We start from the raw sequence: 17,778 nt of genomic DNA, 5'->3' as shown, positions 1-17,778 counted from the left end.
CAGCTACCTGAGCCTGTCCTGGGAGCTGCGCCCTGAGAGTCACTCCCAGTGACTGCAGGCGGAGTGGGCTGTGGAGCCGCCGCCAGGGGAGCCCGCTCTCGGAGGCCAGGCGTCGTGCGCACAGGGCTGCGCGGTGAGGGCCTCGAGCTGTGGGGCGTTCGACGCCCCCAGACCCCAGTCATCACCCCACTTCCAGCCTCATTCCTGCCTGCTCCGTGGTCCTGTCGCTGTTCTCGCGGGGCAGGCCCACCTGGGGATGCCGGGCGAGCGTGAAGGCCCTGCCCCAGTTCCGCCGAGCCCCATGCCCTCCTCCCTTCGTGGGAGTCGGCACGCCGGGCGCAGAGGACCGGAAGTGAGAGCAGGCACACTCCCAGCAAAGCTGCCTCCATTCAGCACCACCTGCACCCAGTGCCCTGTGCCCACCCCCAGGAGCGTCTCAGCTTCCTGGGGGACCCTGACCTCTCCCCACTGGTTTGCTCGCCTGTGTGGCCTTGCAGACACGGACCTGTCACTCACAGCCTCCTTCGTGGCCCTGCAGACGCCGTGTCCAGCCCTGACCCGATCCTCCGTGGCCCTGAGCTGACCAGGGTCCCCTGGGACACAGGCCCGTCCTCCAGCGCAGGTCCCAGCTGCGGCGGCCGGCGCCTCCGCGTAGTTCCCAGCTCCTCTTTCTCCCCATGTGGGGTCCCTGGGGGTCTGGCCCCAAGACACAGCTCCCCACCCCTGCGCTGGTCCCCGTCTTCCAAATCCCAAGCCAAGGAGCCTCCCCCACACACCCAGCACCCCGAATCCCACTTTGGCCCCCACTCCTGTAGACTTACAAGTGCACCAGACCCAGTGCCCCCCCCCCCCCCCCCGCGAGGCCTGAGCGCCGGGCTGGCCCTGCCCACAGCCAGGGTGCTGGCGTGCAGCCAAGGGCCAGGGGACAAGCTGGCTCGGGGAGCGGTGTGCTGTGCCGGTCAGCGCCCCCCCCCCCCCCCCGAGACAGGCGCACACCCACCCACAGCGGCTGGCATGGACTTCCCACACATGGAGAGCGGGGTCCTTTCCCAGGGCAGGTCCCTCAGCGGCTTCATGGAGGGGATGGGGGCCCAGCCAGACCTTGAACCCAAGGGCACTGACCCCCTTTCATGCCCACAGTGACAGAGGGGAACACGGCCCCAGCCCCTTGGCTCCTCACAATCCAAGTGTTTCATCCTGGGAGCGCGGCTGCGCCCCTGGGAGCCAGAACTGGCCAGTGTGCTGTCGTTCCAGTGACCAGAGCCCAAGGGCTCCGGGGGTCCTGTTGCCGCTGCGGAGTCCAGGGCCCAGGTCCTCTGGGGCAGGTCGTGGCTCCAAGCCACTTTCTGCAGGCCACACCCTTGCCATGGACGCGGTGGGCCGCTGGCAGCCTGGCAGGCTCTCCTGCGGACACTGCTGAGGAGGGAGGTCCCAGGACCAGTCTGTCCCCACCCAAGGACGGCACCAGACAAGGCCAGGAAGACAGAAAAGTCTGTATTTCACACGCCACGAGCCACTCCGCCGTGGAACCACGTCCGCCGTGGAGCTGGGCCTAGAGCAGGTCGTAGAAGTAGTCCAGGCCCTGGCCCAGCTCCCAGATGGACAGCCCGACGCCCAGCTCCCTGGCCAGCTCCAGCCGCACCTGCACAGACTGCGGGCAGAGAGAAGCGGCCTCAGCCTCTCGGCCCCAGGGCAGCCCAGCGGCCCCGCCCCCTGAGACCACCCAGCCTGAGCCCCTTGGCTCCAGAGGTAAAGTCAGCCTGGCTGAGGGAGGGGTTGCTGGGGAGGGCTGGGTCCACACGCACCTTCAGCGTCGGGTAGAAGATGATGTGCCTCCCACCTCGGCTTCTGCAAAAGACAGTGGGACGCCTGCCTCCTGCCCTGGTTCTCCCTCCCACCTCCCCGGCCCGGGTCTGACTTCTGGGCCAGGCCCTACCTGTCCCTCCCACCTCCCCGGCCCAGGTCTGACTTCTGGGCCAGGCCAGGTGGGGCCAGACCCTCCGCCCAGGGCCTCGGCCTCACTCACTTCTTATACTGGAAAAAGTGCTCCGCGGCCCGGCTGTCCCACACGATCCGTGGCCGGTGCTCCTTCAGCGTCTGGATGTACCTGGGGAGGCCGGGGCGTGGGTGTGAGCACCCTCCCATGCCGGCCTGCACCCAGCCACCGGGAGGCCTCGCCCAGGACAACTGAGCACTGGACGGGGTGCAGTGGCTGTCCCAGCAGGGCAGGGCCGCCCAGAGGAAGAGGGCAGTGGGGACCCGGGGAAGGAGACAAGAGGAGCCCAGCCCTTCCAGAATGTAATGCCAGAGGCTCACAGGGCTCGGGCCACGTGGTGGGGGGCTCACAGGTTTGTGGCCGTGCCCATTACCCTGCTCTGTGCGCCTGTGTCTGCAGAGTGAATCACTATCAATCAGCGATGTCCCTAGGTGCACCTGGATGGGGGGACGTCCCTCCTGACCCCCCACAGCCCTGCACACGCTCCACGCAGACCCCTCATTCTGGTCAGAGGTGCAGACCCCAGGGAAGGCGCTGGGGTGGGCCAGCCGTGCCGTAGGGCAGATTTGTCATGATGGAGCTGGTCACAAGGGACCCTCACAGGAGCAGCAGGTGGGGCTGGGTCAGGGGTGTGCAGAGGGGAGCCCTCCCTGGGCCCCAGGGCTCCCCACACAGCGAGCACCAGGACCCACCAGATCTGGAGGACGACCTCCCTCCACGGTGCAGGGCACGGCCCAGCCTTGGGCGCAGAGAGGAAGGGGCTGGGGAGGGTCTAAGCCAGGCAGGGAGAGCCCCTCAGGTCTACCCTCACCCACCCTGGTCCACCTCTGGGGCCACCACCCAACCACGCGCCCTAGACGCAGATGGGACCCTGGCCTGTTCTGACGGCCCGGACCTCACTGCCTGCCTGCCACAGCCTGCTCTCGGGGGCCCTCAGACCCTCTGCAGGCCGGAGTGGGCGCCGGCCCCCTTGCCCTTGGACAGGAGAGTGCAGCCTCGTCAGCACTGCCGGGCTCGGGCTCGGTTATTTATTCTGGCCCCAAGGGAGGCACTGCTGGGCCGGAAGCATCTGCTCCTGCCCAGGCGAGGCTGGGGTGCAGCCCTGGGAGGGCAGCTGGTCCCTGACATGCAGCTCGGCCACCCCTGGGCCCCGCGACCCACCCTCCACCCAGCTGCTTCCCTCAGACCCACTGAAGCCGGTGCCCCTCGGCCCCCTCCCTGTCAGTGGGGGCACATGTGGGAGGGGACAGGACACAGCCTCTGTCACTGGCTGGGGGCCAGCCAGAACCCTCAAGCACCTGAGGGGCTCTGGGGCCCCCTCTACACACACGTGCAGATGCCCCCGGGGTCAGAGCTCCTTCCCACGGCCCCTGGTCCGAGCCCGGAACGGCTGGGCTGGTGCATGGGGCCGTGTGGTGCCCTCAGTCCTCTGCCCACACGAGCGGGCGGGACCCCCACAGCTCCACAGTGAGCACGGCTGCTGGGCCCGTGGCTGGAGAGCGGGTTCCGGCCCCTCGCCCTCAGCTGGTGCTAGAGATGGACTGTCCCCGATCCCCGCGCCAGAGTCAGGCCCGCAGACTGACTGGCGTGACCAAAGTAACCGTGAGGCCACTAGGGTGGGTCCTCGGCCGATGTGACAAGTCCTTAGAAGCAGAGCTCTGGACGCAGACACACAGAGGAAGGACGCTGCGGGGACATGGAGAGGACGGCCGTGCACATGCCAAGGAGAGGGGCGGGGAGGAGCCAGCCCTGAGACACCTGGGCCCGGACCTCCAGCCTCCAGGGCGGGACAGTAAAGGCCTGTGGTTCCAGCACCATTGGTGGTGTTTGTGCAGTGGCCTGAGCTAAGACGGTGGTCCCTCAAGGCCAACACCCCTGCAGGCCTTGTGGGGACAGAGCCGGAATGGGGGGAGGGGACCTTCCGGAAGAGCTGGGGTGGGGGAGGGGCCGTGCACAGGAGCAGAGCAGCCGACCAGAAGGTGGACAGTACACACAGGGCTCTGAGCAGAGATCCCCAAGAACAGAGCCGCAGAGCACCCAGACCGGTCTCTGGATGCTTCACTGACAGCACCCAGTCGTGAGAAAAGTGTGGCTCACATGGCTCCCAGGGAACGGACGGTCACCTGGAACCCAGGCTCGGCACCTCCCGTGCAGCAAAACGCACACTGGCGCCTGACCCAGAGCGCAGGCCTGCAGAGCGCCGTGGCCGGACCCCGGGAAGGAGCCACGGCTGACGGGACCCAGAGCGACCGACGCGTGCAGAGTTCACCGGTGACAAGAGAAGGAAAGACCCAAACCAGCCCCGGGGCCCATGGTGGACGGGACGTGGCAGGAAACGGTCACTGACCGTGAAGACGCAACAGAACCCGGAAGGGGCATGGAGGGAGAGGGGTCCCAGGAAGCGCTGTGCGCCAGGGGCCTGGGACAACCCACTGAGCTGACAGTACACCTGAGGGCCTGAAGGCGAGAGGGACAGGGAGCTACCTGAGGAACTGGCCAAAACCTCTGCAAATCTGACAGAATGTAAACTCCCACAGAGCCAAGTGCAGGAAGAAGACCCCACGCAGGCCCCTTCCAGGCCACATGGCAGGAGCTGGGCAGCCCGCACAGGGCAGGGCTCCGCCCCACCCACCCCATGGACACGCAGCAGGAGCTGACATGGTGACAGCTCAGGAGGACTGGGGACGTCGACCACCGAGTTCCAGACCCAGCAGCCAGATCTTCCCCAAAAGAAGCAGAACAAAGCTGAACAGAATTCAACACCGACAGAGCCTCACAGCCTCACAGAGAGAAACAAACAGGACAGAGACAGAGCCTCCAGAGGGAGCTTGGGGTCCCACCCGCGCCAGCCCCATGTGCCATCTGCAGTGAAGGTTGCCCACCCGCCTGCTGACGGGGGGCACCAGGGGTGTCCCAGCTTGGGCGGTGCCGGCCTGGCCCCCCACCCCGAGGATCAGTGGTCAGACCCTGCCAGGGCTTCTCCCCTGCCCTGCCCATCACCCCCGGGAGACATGCCGACTGATGGAGGAGGGCCTGGGGCACCGCTCACCTGGTCCCGATGACGGGCTCTCGGGCGTCCCTGGAGGCCGAGTAGTCCATGCCGTAGAAGTTGAGCCCCAGGAGGATCTTGCTCCGCCACTTGGACTTGGGGTCCAGGAGCTGGACACAGGCCCGCACCCAGGACAGCGGCGCATTGGGGCCAGGCCTGCAAGGCGAGGGAGGAGGGGTTTCCGTGGCAGGCAGAGGCCCGGCCATCCACTGTGGGCCTCCAAGCTGGGCAGTGGTCTGCGCACAGCGGGGAGGAGGGCGCAGCCTCCCTGCTGGACATGCTGCCCGAGCCTCTTCGCCTGGGCCACCAGGGGCGGAGCCCACAGCTCAGGTTGAGGCCGAGGTGGACAGGCAGCAGCAGGCAGTGGTGTGACACTGTCTCCTTGGCAACGTGGCGGGCCCAGTGTCAGTGGCCACCACGCCCTGGAGGTGCGGCTGGACACCCTGGGGGGTATTCCCATGGGGGCTGTCCGCTGCCATCTGTCACATGACCCCAAGATAAAAAGGCTGCCAAATGCAGGGCCAACTTGGGCTTCGGAGCACAGGCCGGCCCTCTGCATCCCTGGACCCGGCAGCCGCCAGCAGTGTGGTCCAGGTCAGGCCAGCGACTGTGCCCCAAGCCAGAGCTCACGGGCCCGGCGCCCACTCACTGCTGTGCGGTGGGGTAGTCGTAGGTCATGAGGCTGAATCCATCCAGCACGGGGCCCAGCTGCTCCAGCTCCTTGTGTGTGAACATGCCCAGCTGGTCCGTCCTGCAGGCGACAAGCACAGCCTGCTGGCCCCCAGCCGGCCCCCAGCCCACACCTGGGCCCTACGAAGACAGAGCGGCTGGTTGTCGGGCCTCCCAGCCCTGCCCCCCTCCCCTCCACTCCGGGACCCCAGCTCACTCCCTGGAAAACCCAGTGCTCGGTTACGGTTACGAGGGACAGCCTGCAGCTTGGTCCGGGCCACACGCCAGGAGCAGGGTAGGCTGTGAGGTCCGCTGGGTCACCTCTAGGGCCTTGTCCACCCCCAAGACCCCCAACCAGTGACAGACGGGAAGCCGGCCCACACCTGCTCCCCACATGCCCTGTCACCCAGGCCCCCCCACCAGCTGTCACCTGCCTCCCTAGCCCTCTGCTCAGCATGAGCCCACCTGCCGCACAGAGAGATCTACGAGGACTGTTGGCCTGCAGGCCCCTCGGCTCCAGCCTGGCCTCTAACTCGCTGCACACACTGCCACCCGCAAGCTGGCCCACACCCACAGGTGGCTCGTGCCCCTGCCCCTCACCAGCCCCAGGGGAGTGAGAATGGGCTTCTGTGCAGAGGGACAACCCAGAAAGACCTTCCTGACCATGGGGTGCCCGCCTGCCAAGAACCACAGGAAGCCCAGGGGTGGCAGAGGGAACCGGGAGAGGGAGCCGCCCACATCGAGATGGACCTCCACTCTGAGGACGCCTGACACGGCACTGGCAGCAGGGGTGGCCGTGGGCTGGGCTGGGCAGGTCCTGTGCCGGGGGTCAGCCCCCAGGGACCCAGGAGCTGCAGCGCAGGCTGGGCTCTGATCGAACCAGCTCCCTGCTGCGGGCTGGCGTCTCCAGCGCTGCGTGAAACTGAGCAAACCCTCTGTGTGCACGGGGGTGGGGTGGGGCAGTGGTGGCTCCAGGGAGCGGCTGTGACCTTGGGAGCGGGCTCAAGGTCAGCACTGTTGGGAGGGCCCCAGACACAGCACAGCAGACTGGCCCCGTCCCCGCAGGCACCTCTGCACTCAGACCCTCCCAGAGCAGACTGTGAGGTGGACCCAGCTCCAGCTTCAGATGCGATGCAGCAATCAGGAGCCGCTCCCAGGGCACTGCTCACCTGGCCGCCCAGAGGCATGCTGCCAGCACGCACCTGGCTGCCGGGAGGGGGGTGGGGGTGGGGGGTTTGGTCCCCGGTCCCTCCCTCTGGTACCCCCAGGCCACCCCCCCAGCTCACACATCCACTTACTGCCTAGGTACCAAGAACTGGTCAGAGAGGGTGCCAGGGAAAGGGCCCTCCAAGCCCAAAGGTCGGTCCCTCCAGGGGTGCCCACCCAGTCCCCCTCTGCACACCCCGTAAGTCTGCTCTCTGCCCCAGCCAGAAGCAGTGAGGCTGCAGGTAAGCGAACAGCCCACCCGGGGAGGGGCTGCAGGCAGGGTCCCAGCTCTGAGCACAGCTCGGGCAGACCCCCAGCCTGAGGAGCTGCCCCGAAACCATCCGAGAGAGTGGAGACACAGGGGACAGGCGCTGGGGTCTGCAGCCAAGCCCGCGCCATGACTCAGGGTGTCTGCCGCCCAGCTGCCCCGCCCAGCTGCCCCGAGCAGCGGTTCCTCTTCCCTTCCCGGCCTGGCCCCGACCCCGGAAGCCACAGGACCCCAGGCCTAGATGGAGCCCCAGCTGCCAACCTCATCACACGTGTGTGCTATATACATGAACATACATGTAGTCGTGTGGAGGCAGCACACGGGGCCCAGCTGTGCTTGTTCCAGGCGAGCACCACCGGCCCCCTCCGGGAGGGTGCGGGCTGTGGACACAGGTCTGAAATCCGCCTGCGGAGTGCCCAGCCCCACTGCAGCCGCCCACCAAACGGGGACCTGGAAGTGTGGGGAGAGGAGCCAGGCAGGGGCCACTGTCCAGGCTGTGCAAAGGGCCCCAGGCCTCCGGTGACCAGCGGTGGGCACTGTGGGGCATGAGCACTAAGTGCAGGCAGCAGCCAGGCACGCTGTCCCCAGAGAACATGCCTGCTGTGAGGGCACTGTCTCAGATGCCTGCAGGCTCCTCGAGTCTCCACTGGGTCTCCGTGGACGTCAGCAGCCCAAGGTGCATCTAACCTGGTGCCCTCGGGAGCGCCAGGCCAGGCAGAGCCCCCAGTCAGTCCTGCCTGGGCCTCTGTGGCCCCTCTACCCGGCTGCCCTTGGCCTCGATGTCGTGCCTTGGTCAGGGTGGACATAACTGCTCTGCCTGGACCCTCCACTACCCCATCCGCTTCCGGAACAGCAGTCTGGAACTGGGGCACAGGAGCCCCAACACAGCCCTGAGCTCCCGAGGGCCCAGGAGCTCCAGGGCCTCACCAGGGAGTGAACGGAAGTGCGCCTGAGGCTTCCTTCCTCAAACCGAGACTCAACATGTCTGCACATGTGTCGGCAGGGACTCAGCCTTGGTCTCAACTGCTGACTTGGTCCCCAGGCCGTTTCCACACCTGTGTGGGCAGCAGCCACAGCATCGACCTGGGAGGGCCCCCAGCCCCGAGTGAGTGCAGCACTTACCCAGGGGTGACGGACGGTGGGATGACCAGAATGAGCAGCAGCCGGGCCTGGTGCAGCGCCTCGGCCATGTGGGTGAGCATGTGGACGAGGCCCCTGAGGAGACGTGCGAGGTCAGACCAGGAGACACCACCGAGACCAGGATCTGTGGGCTGGGCAGGGCCCCTCGCGGCTCTTCCTGCCCTGGAGGCACAGGGGCCCCAGCCCCGCAGGCACGGGCCGTGTGCTCCTCCCGGCGGCCCGGGCACCCTCGCAGCCTCCTGGGGTCGGCGAGGGCTGCCTGGAACCCAGGCTGCAGCAGCACAGCTCTCGCAGGCTCCATCCCTCCCCCAGTGGGCCCAGGGCTACCAGGGCTACCAGGGCGGCAGCGGACGGGAGCCTTTCAGAAGCACCTGCTGGCATGGGGTCCGCCCCCTGTGCCCACCCCACTCGGGGCAGAGGGGCCTGCCTGCTACACCTGCTCCTGGTACTTCTGCCTCTGAGCCTCAGGTAGGGGTCCCATCCCCCCTGCCCCTGGAAGACGGGGCCTTGTGGGCTCTGCTTTCAAGTGGGCAGAGGCCAGCCTACAGCTTCAGAACAGAGGGGACAGTGGGGCTCTGAGGATGACGCCCGGAGCCCCAGCCCGGTGCCCTCCTGGGGAGGGAGGCGAGGGGAGCAGGGTTCAGGCCGGGTAGATCCCTGCAGGCAGAAAGGAAGGGCAGCCTCGGTGGGGTGCTCAGCTTAGAGCTGCTCGACAGGCCAAGGTTGTGGGTTTGGTTCCTCTCAGTGCACATGCAAGAACCAACCAATGATCTACAGACGAGTGAAATGACAGACCAATGTTCTTCTTTCTCTAAAAAGCCAGTAAGTTAAAAACAAGTAAACAGTAAGAGGGAGAGGACAGCCAGGTCCAGAACTGGCTGCTGCTGGCTGAGGGCCTACGGGCTGCACCCCTCTGTGGAGCTGCGTTCCGATGCCCAGGCAGGGGCTTGGTCCCTCCTGTCCTCTGTGGGGCTGGCCCCATGTCCCCACGGGCCAGGGTGACTCTCCTCCACTCCTGCCTTGCCGGTCACTCTGGCCCAGGGGAGCATGGCCTGAGATCCTCACGGGACGGGTGGCCTGGGCAGCTGACTCCCTTCCCAGAGGACCCAAGGCTGTCCAACCGAAGGCCCTGGCCAGCCTCTCCTCTCGTCCCCAGACAGGCTCCACCTGCTCAGCAGCACCCCCTGCTGGTGAGCAAGCTGACTTCTGGCAGCGCTGGGGGTCCTCTGGAGTCTCCTCCCCCTTCACCATCAGAGAGCAGGTGGCAGGGCTCCTCCCTAGTGGGCTCTTCCCGACCCTCCCTCCCTCCCTCCCTCCGCAGTCTCCACCAGGACCCCTGGGGCCACTCACACATGCTTCTGGCTCAGCAGCTGGCTCCAGACCTCCACCACGAAGCCGTCCAAGTGCTGGCTCTGGAAGGACCGGGCAGTGAGGACAGTGACCAGGAGGGGAGGAGGGCAGGCGACGTGGAGCAGGTACCTGCGCCCACCCAGCAAGGTCACGCCCGAGGCTAGTGCCTCTCTGAGGGGCAGTGGGGGTCCCCTCAGAGCCCAGGGCTCTCTTGTGTGCTGTCCAATCATGTCCTCTTCACCCCCACCCCTGCAGGTCCGAGGGGCATCCCACCCATGAGGCCCAGCACTGGACCGCTGGGCAAGGCCCTAGGGAAGGCCCCGCCCTGAGGACCTCTGGAGAGAGGCGGCCCGTGGAGCAGGCCTCACCTTAGCGACCTGGACCATGGTCTTGCTGAGCTCCTCTATCTCGTCCTCACTGTCCCAGACGCTCCGGAAGTCCTCAGGGGTCCAGTCCTCAAATAGGAGCCGCGGCACTGGGGGGACAGGCCCACACACGCACGGTGACCCTCCTGCACTTGGCTCCACCAGGGTGGCCGTGGGCCTCCGGAGTAGAGTGACCACAGAGCCGGGCACCCAGCGCTCATCCCAGCAGCTCATGGCCTGGCGAGGGGGGTTTGGGGAAGGGTGGAGACGATGACACCTGTGTCCTCACACCCTGGTCCTGGCTGCCCAGACATGCCCTCCCGGCTCCTGCTAAACCACCTTCCGCCCATGGTGCCCCTTTATGGCCAAACGCAGCCTCTTCCAGGAACCCCTGTGGCTCCCTGCTCCCAGCCTGCCACCTGCTCCCAGCCCCCACGAACCCCACTGTGCTTAGGGACACTGTCCCTCCCTGCCAGCTGTGAGCTCCGGGACGGGGCTGGGCAGGGTTGGCCTCAGGGCTGCTCTGCCCCCACCCCCTGCACTCACCTATACGCAGGCCTTTGGACTGCTTCCTGACAGCTCGCATCCACCCTGCAGGCATGAAAAGGACAGTCAATTCGGGTACACAGCCCCCAGCGGCCCCAAGAAGTGTGTTCAGCCGCACAATGGGGGAGCGAAGGGGAGGCTGAGGGAGAGAACGCGGGGCCTTTCTCCCCTGCAGAGCAGCCTGGGCCGGGCAGCTCAGACCCTGGGGCTGCTACTTGGAGCTGAGGGGTGTCTGGAGGGCCACGCCCCAATGCTGACCCCCGGATTCAGGGAGCTGCTCTGGGTCTTGAGTCTCTATAGCTGGCTGACACGTGTCCTCTATGAAAACGGAGTGGGGACAGCCACGTAAACTCGGGCGCAGTCCCACAAATGCGCTGTCAGGACACTGGGCCCTCGCTCCTCCCCGACCTGCCTCATCCAGTTCTGTGACGGCCACGCGGGGAGTGAGTCCGACAGCACCCGGGAGGCCGAGTGCGTCCTCAGGGACTGTCAGCTCCTGGGGAGGTCTCTCCCTGCCGTCTCCTGGTCAGCGGCGCCGGGACGGCCCAGCTCAGTCCCTGGCTGAACAGAGAGGGCCGCTCTGCCTGGGGCTCTGCCTGAGGAGGGCGACGCTGACGGCACCTCCCGGCTCCTTTCAGACTCGGTTTCAGAGCAGCTGACCCGCCTCCCAGACACCCCTCCTGGACCTCATGGGGAACCACCAAGGGGGATGGGGTGCAGGCCAATCCCGTCAGTCCTCACACTCACACACTCAGACACCCCCACACTCACACTCCCACAGACTCAGTCATACTGAGACTCCCACTCTGACTCCCACTCACACACACTCAGTTGCACACACTCAGATTCCCATACACTCCCACACATACGCACTCACACACATACTGAGACTCACACACAGACACACCCCCTCATACAGACTCCCATACACTCAGACACACACACTCAGACACACACACACACTCAGACTCCCATACACTCCCACACACATACTGAGACTCACACACAGACACACCCCCTCATACAGGCTCCCATACACTCAGACACATACACGCAGACTCACACACTGAGACTCCCACACAGACACACACCCTCATACAGACTCCCATACACTCACACACATACTCATACAGACTCCCACTCACTCAGACTTCCACACACACACACACACACAGACTCACACACATACTGAGACTCGCACATACACTCATACAGACTCCCACACTCACACACATTCTCAGGCTCACGCTCACACTATGAAACACGCCCGCTCTCTCTCACACCCCCACTGGGCCCGGGAATGAGCAGACGAGCAGCACGTGAGAACCTTGGTCCACGTCGTGGAGGCCTGTGACCTCGAACATCTCGCGGCCACGCCTCTTCAGCTGCAGCCACACGGGCGAGATCTGCGTGAACTTGCCCCCGAAGACTTTGGCGATGTCATAACCATGGCTGTTCCACTGGCAGAGGACAGAGGGCTCAGGAGCTGCCTGTGGACCAGGCGCCGCAGGCCCAGCCAGGTGCACAGCCCCCGAGGACCCATGCGACTCCCGCTGCCCCCACGGCAACAGTGGCCTGGGGAGACGACAGAGGGGACCCCAGCCACCACCCTGCCCTTGGGACAACCCGTCCACACCAGGGCCCAGCTTACCGGAGTGACGTAGCCCAGGACGTCGCCAGCAAAGTTCCTTTCCCGGGCCTTTGCCGAGCAGTAGCTGCGATGCTCAAGAACCACATCCTCAGCTCTGGGGTCCGTCACCACCAGACCTCGGTCTTGGACGGGCTTCTCTGAAAACTGCGTCTGGGACGAAAGGAGCAGGGAGGTGCCGTCAGCGTCCGCCCTCCTCAGGCAGGAGAGCCCCGGGCAGAGCGGCCCTCTCCATTCAGCCAGGGACTGTGCTGGGCCGTCTCGGTGCCACTGACCAGGACACGGCAGGCAGAGGCCTCCCCGGGAGCTGACAGTCCCCGAGGACGAGGATGCGCTCGGCCTCCCGGGCATGCTGTCTGGCTCACTGACCTCAGGAGGGATGCTGGTGCTGACACAGGTCAGGGGACTGGCCCGGGGGCAGGCACACCCTCAGTTCCAGTGCCGGAGGCCGAGACCATCAGCCAGAGCGCGGGGCCAGGCCCCCCAGCCACGTGGGCAGGAGCCCCAGAGGAAGAGGCACAATGGGCCAGGCCCCACCCTTACCTTCTCCAGCAGTGTCTTGGAGGCGGCCTTTTTGGCATCTGACTTTGACAGGGTGGTGTGGACAGAGCCACAGGCCAGAGCAAGCCAGAGCACACGGAAGAGCGCCGTCATGGCAGGCATGTCACAGGGTCCGACCTCAGGGTCCAGGCGGCTGCAGAGAGAGCAGAGCATGTGGAGACCACCAGCAGTGTGGGGCATCCCTTCTACTGACCCGGGTCCTTGACACTGGGCTGGGCATCGTTGGCCCCAGGACACAGCCCTGCCCTGGACCAGCCCCAGTGGCTGGAGTCCGGCTTCCAGCACTGCTGGGCCCTGGCTTCCCTCACAACCAGAGGGTCTTCCCTGCTTCCGGGCCACACTGACCGCTGCCAGCCATCTAGGAGAATGTTGGCTCTTCCTCCCCATCAACCCAGCCAGAGGGCTTTCCAGCCAGTAACAGAGCCATGGAACTGTGCGTCCTGTTCACATCAGCTCGGAGTGGGGAGGCTTCTCCAGCTACGTGAGCAACGGTGGAAATTACATAAGAAAACGTCAACAGAGCTTAGTATATGAGAACACGGAACTTTCATTTGGGAAACAGAAAGCCAATGTAAAGAAATAAAAAGCCAGCCCTGGCCAGTTTTGCTCAGCAGTTAGAATATCGGCCCGTGGACTAAAGAGTTGCGGGTTTGATTCTGGTCAGGGGTACGTACCTCAGTTGTGGCTTGTTCCCGGCCCTGGTCAGGGTCATGCGGGAGGCAACCAGTGGATGTGTCCCTCTCACATTGATATTTCTCTCTCCCCCCTACTCTACTGAAGATAAATGGAAAAATACCCTTGAGTGAAGATAAAAAAACAAACAAAAAACCGAGCCAGAATAAAAGTTCTCAACATCCTTGGCAGTGAATTTCTATCCACTGTCTATGCATAACACGCAAACAACTTCTACAAATCAGAAAGATACCCCATTAAAAACTGCCCAAACTAAGTAAGGGATGTAGACAGGAGTAATAGACACCCTGAGCCCCTGATGTGGCCCCTCGGCTTCTGCAGAAACCAGAGGAATGGACACTGGGTGTTTGCAAGGACTACACTGAGTAGGTCCCTGGGCAGCACCGCCCCCACCCCCAACCAAGCCATTTCTAGGAGCTCAAGCTGGAGAAGCCTTTCTGGGTGACGCTTCCCAACACGTTTCCTGTCTTCAGATTCCACCCTGGAAACTTCCCCACCCACTTGGAAGACACAGGAGGACGTTTGTGGCACAGAACAGCCTGCAGCTCCTCCTGCTGGGACAGGGACAGGCATGTGCCGGATGTACCCGCTGGCACAAATGTTAGGAAATGCACTCAGACAGCACGGTCCTGGCTTTATTCAAAGCTCCCGTGTTCACCCATAGACAACAGCATGGGACGGGGTTACTGAACAAGGCATGAGCCGGCTGTCTGACCCGCGGGTCATGCCAGGTCCTCCCTGGCTTTACCTGCACTGGACTTTGACTAGCTGCGCAGTCACGTGCCCTTGCCCCCCCCCCCCCCCCCGATTTCACCCTCTTGGTTTTCCTTTAGGGCAGCTGAGCACAGGCAGCCCAGCCTGGCTGTCGTCCCTGACCAGGCTTTAGGATGTGTACGCGTGGCCCGGCCAGTGTGGCTAAGGTGGTTGGAGCGCTGTCTCCTACACGCAAAGCTCATGGGTTTTATTCCTGGGCAGGACATACGCCCTGGTTGTGGGTTTGATTTGGTTGGGGTGTGCATGGGAGGTAGCTGATCTGTTTCACTCTCTCCCCACAATTAATAAAAAGTACGTCTTCAGGTGAGGATTAAAAAAAAGACGTGCAGGTGTAAAGGGCATGTCAGCCGAGTGGGCCCTCCTATGTGCTCCCTCCTGCCCAGCCCAGGGCCCTGTCCTCTGACCAGTGGGTGGGCACACGCATTCCTGGCCAGGCAGGTTGTGCCCTGTCAGGTGCAGGAACAGCCAAATGCTCCAAACCCCTTTGTCTGCTTGTTTTCAGAGTTGCATAGGTCACCCCAGGCAGTGTCCATGCACCTGATACACCCAGAGCACACTTGCAGAACAGGGCCCTGGAGCGAGCAGCCTGGGATACAAAAGGCCTGACTCCCTGACTTCTGGGAAGAGAAGAGACATGGAGCGGCCCCGAGGGCAGCACTGGGGGGTGGGGGGCAGGACCCACTCGTCACCCTCAGCCCCTTCCCCTCCCCACCAACCCCTCCATGGTGACACTTTCTAGCATCAGCAAGGACTGCAGCCTCTGCACCCTCTCCAGCCCAGCCCAGCATCTAGCTGCCACAGTGGTGAGCCTGGACTCCTTGGGCACAGCCCCAGGTCTGGGAAGGGCCCTGAGTGGGAGAGGCTCTGGCCATGGCAAGGGCAGGCTGCCCAGAATTACCCATCACTAGTCAGACAGAGACTGCAGCTGCCATGCTGTGAGGGGCCAGCTCCTGGCAGCCCAGCCACCATGAGGCTGGAGGGACCGGAACACAGTGCTTACACATGCCACAGAGCTGAGACGAGGGTCATGCACACAGGAGGGACCTGCTAGCAGGAGCCACATGGAGCAGTGGGAGGGGGAGCCCACTCTGCCAAGCACCAGCTTTGGCCCCAGGCCCTCAGGACCCCTCCATGACCACAGGCTCTCTTTGACTCCAGGGTAGAGGTGTGGGTCGCTGAGGATGGGAAGGAATGAGACACAAAGCAGATGTTCCCACAGCAGTAACCTGGGAACTTGAGGGTGCCCTTCCCATCCACCAGCCATGGCCTGCTGCCCCTCTGGCTATTCTGCACATGGGTGGACAGAGACCCCTCTGCCTGACTATTGACCTGTGATGGGGAAGGATGAGAGGAAAGGGTGGAGCCAATGTGGAGGAAGACAGGCCCTGCTGGATTCTGTACGGGGGTGGGGTGGGGGGGAGGACCAGACTGAGCTGGAGGCCTGGCCGGGCACTGTGACAGGCCGCCTGTGCCCAGGGGGCTAGCTCAGGGCTGAGGCGGTGGCACCAGGCAGAAGCACTTGGGAGTGTTGGGCTGATTCCTAAAGCAGAGAACTTTCCAGACCCACTGCCTGGCTCTGGGGACCTAACGTGTGAGCTGTCTGGTGTGTGGGGTGCTCCAGCTGGGCGAGGCCCTGTCTGGGCATATTCATGGCTCCCCACTGGGCACTGCAGGGAGATGTGCACCAGGCCTCTCTACCCAAGGCATGGTGCTCCTGCCAGTCGACTGCTGGGCCCCCACACACCAATGACCTTTGCGTGGAATGGCCCTGGCCAGGGGGTGTGCCACGTAGTAACCACTGCTACTCCATGCTTGTGATCACCCAGAGAAGTCGTCAGGGACCCAAACCGAAGAGCTGCTGGAGGAGAGACCAGAGACCTGCTTTCGCTGGGGGCCCACCCTCAGAGGCTCAAAGCCCCCGGCAGGACTGTTCCAGCCCTGGGACCAAAGGACAGTGAGTCCCTGCGGTGACGGTCAAGTGTGTTTCACTGGAAACCACGCAGGAGGGCTGCCACAGCCCGGCTCCCGCGCACACTAAGTGTGGGCACGTGCTGCACGTATACAGTGAAGGCGCTGACCAGAGCTCCTGCTGTGACACCCTCCGATTGTTTCTCTTCTACGTCACTTTCGAGACACTGGTTTTCACCGGTGACGTTGGTCTCACTCTTCCGTGATGTGCAATTTGAGAAATGCGGAGCGACGTGCCCCGAGTGTCTGTCACGGACACCCGGCTGGACCCTTAGCCGACCTGGTCTTTAACGGAACGGCAAGTGTGCCGGTCACTCCTTGCAGGCCTGGCCCGTGGGCGCAAGTTCTGGGGCCAACCGCGTCCCCGCGCCGAGGCGCGCGCTCCTGGAAGTGCCGGCGGCCGGAGGCGGGCGCAGCCCCCGGTGACATCTGCGGACCGCGCTGCGTCGGCGGCGTGGGTTCGCCCCAGTTCCGCACGCTCGGCGCCTTCGGTCGGTCGTCAGGCCCTCACGGAGGCGGCGGGCGGAGGTGGCCACGCGCTACACCGACGCCAGGGCGACGGGCACAAGGGCGCCAGAGGTCCGGTTCTGCCACCGACCACGGTTCCCCGACCCCTCTGGGCTCAGCTCTGGTGACCTGGGAAGCGAGGGGCGGCGAGTCATCCTCGGGCGGGGAAAGTCTCCCCGTTCGGGACTAGGGCGGAGCGAGGCGGGGTCCGGCCGGTGCACCCCAACCAGCACGGGGCGGCTTCCCCGGGGCTCAGCGCCGGCGCCGCTCTCCCGGCCTCGGCGCCGGCCCACAGCCACCGGCCACGCGGCGCCGTGCTCTCCACTCAGGATGCTGCCCGCGCACGCTCGTCCACAGGGCCCACGCGCGCGCCGCCGGTCTCACGCACTGCGCCTCGGCCGCACGCTGCCCGCTGCCCGCCGCCCACGTCGCCCGCAGACACCCGGCTCGTCCTCGCCCGCTCCACACCGCTCGCCCTCGCGCCCACATCGCGGAAGGAACCGAGGCCGTGCGGGGCGGAGGGGCAGGCGTCGGGACGCGGGGCGCGGGGCGCGGGCACTGCCCCGGCCGGCCGCCGCGGGGCTCACCTTCCTGTCCCGGAGGCCGGCCGGACCACCCTCCACACGGCCGGAAGACGCCCGCCAGCACCGCCGGAAGTCCCGCCCCAGGACGCCCGCGCGCGCCGTCGCCGTGCCACGCCAGTTCCGCGCCGCCGCCGCCGCCGCCACGCACGGCACGCTGGGGCGGGGCCTAGGGGCGGGGCCGAGGGGAGGAACCTGGTTCGGGGCGGGGCCTAGCGACGGGCCGAAGGGGAGGTGCCCGAGCGGGGGGCGGGGCCTCTCTACGAGACGGGGGCGGGGCCAAGGACCACCAAGGGGCGGGGCCGAGGAGAATCCAGGCCCGAACGTGGCCGGGACCCGAGGGCCGGAGGACAGAGAAGATGGACGGCGCGCGGATCCCGCGTCCTCCGTGGGGTAGTGAGCGCCCCCGAGCCGGGTGTTCCGCGGATCCTGGGCTCTCCGGGGAACCTGACAGCCT

The 17,778-nt window shown here is 65.2% G+C and overlaps 1 protein-coding gene across 6 annotated transcripts; it reads right to left on the bottom strand.

Annotated features, from left to right (window-relative positions):
* Window positions 1-1,478: 1,478 nt before the first annotated feature.
* Window positions 1,479-17,373, bottom strand: CHID1 (chitinase domain containing 1). 6 transcript variants are annotated; one of them, XM_036281121.1, is made up of 13 exons: window positions 17,328-17,373; window positions 12,781-12,931; window positions 12,241-12,390; window positions 11,917-12,049; window positions 10,590-10,634; window positions 10,047-10,153; window positions 9,679-9,740; window positions 8,311-8,403; window positions 5,695-5,796; window positions 5,046-5,201; window positions 2,027-2,107; window positions 1,806-1,848; window positions 1,493-1,651 (listed from the first exon to the last, which is right to left on the bottom strand). In XM_036281121.1, exons 2-13 carry the CDS (start codon window positions 12,898-12,900, stop codon window positions 1,553-1,555), a joined length of 1,191 nt encoding a protein of 396 aa, XP_036137014.1. In that variant the 5' UTR covers window positions 12,901-12,931; window positions 17,328-17,373; the 3' UTR covers window positions 1,493-1,552. The 6 variants fall into 6 exon arrangements, with proteins under 6 accessions (XP_036137016.1, XP_036137017.1, XP_036137014.1 ...); XM_036281118.1 differs by lacking the exon at window positions 17,328-17,373 and adding an exon at window positions 16,017-16,658; XM_036281119.1 differs by lacking the exon at window positions 17,328-17,373 and adding an exon at window positions 16,344-16,658.
* Window positions 17,374-17,778: the final 405 nt, after the last annotated feature.

The sequence above is a fragment of the Molossus molossus genome, unplaced genomic scaffold, assembly GCF_014108415.1.
Source record: "Molossus molossus isolate mMolMol1 unplaced genomic scaffold, mMolMol1.p scaffold_m16_p_31, whole genome shotgun sequence".
NCBI lineage: Eukaryota > Metazoa > Chordata > Mammalia > Chiroptera > Molossidae > Molossus > Molossus molossus.
Note: the sequence above shows the minus strand (reverse complement) of the source record. Positions and strands in the feature narration are given on the sequence as shown.

Excerpts from the sequence above, each read along its gene's own strand:
- CHID1 (XM_036281121.1), bottom strand. The coding sequence starts at position 12,900 with ATGCCTGCCATGACGGCGCTCTTCCGTGTGCTCTGGCTTGCTCTGGCC. Across the intron at positions 8,404-9,678 it reads CTGCTGAGCCAGAAGCATGT|GGGCCTCGTCCACATGCTCA; the intron begins GTGAGTGGCCCC and ends ACGTCTCCTCAG. Across the intron at positions 1,849-2,026 it reads CACTTTTTCCAGTATAAGAA|AAGCCGAGGTGGGAGGCACA; the intron begins GTGAGTGAGGCC and ends TGTCTTTTGCAG.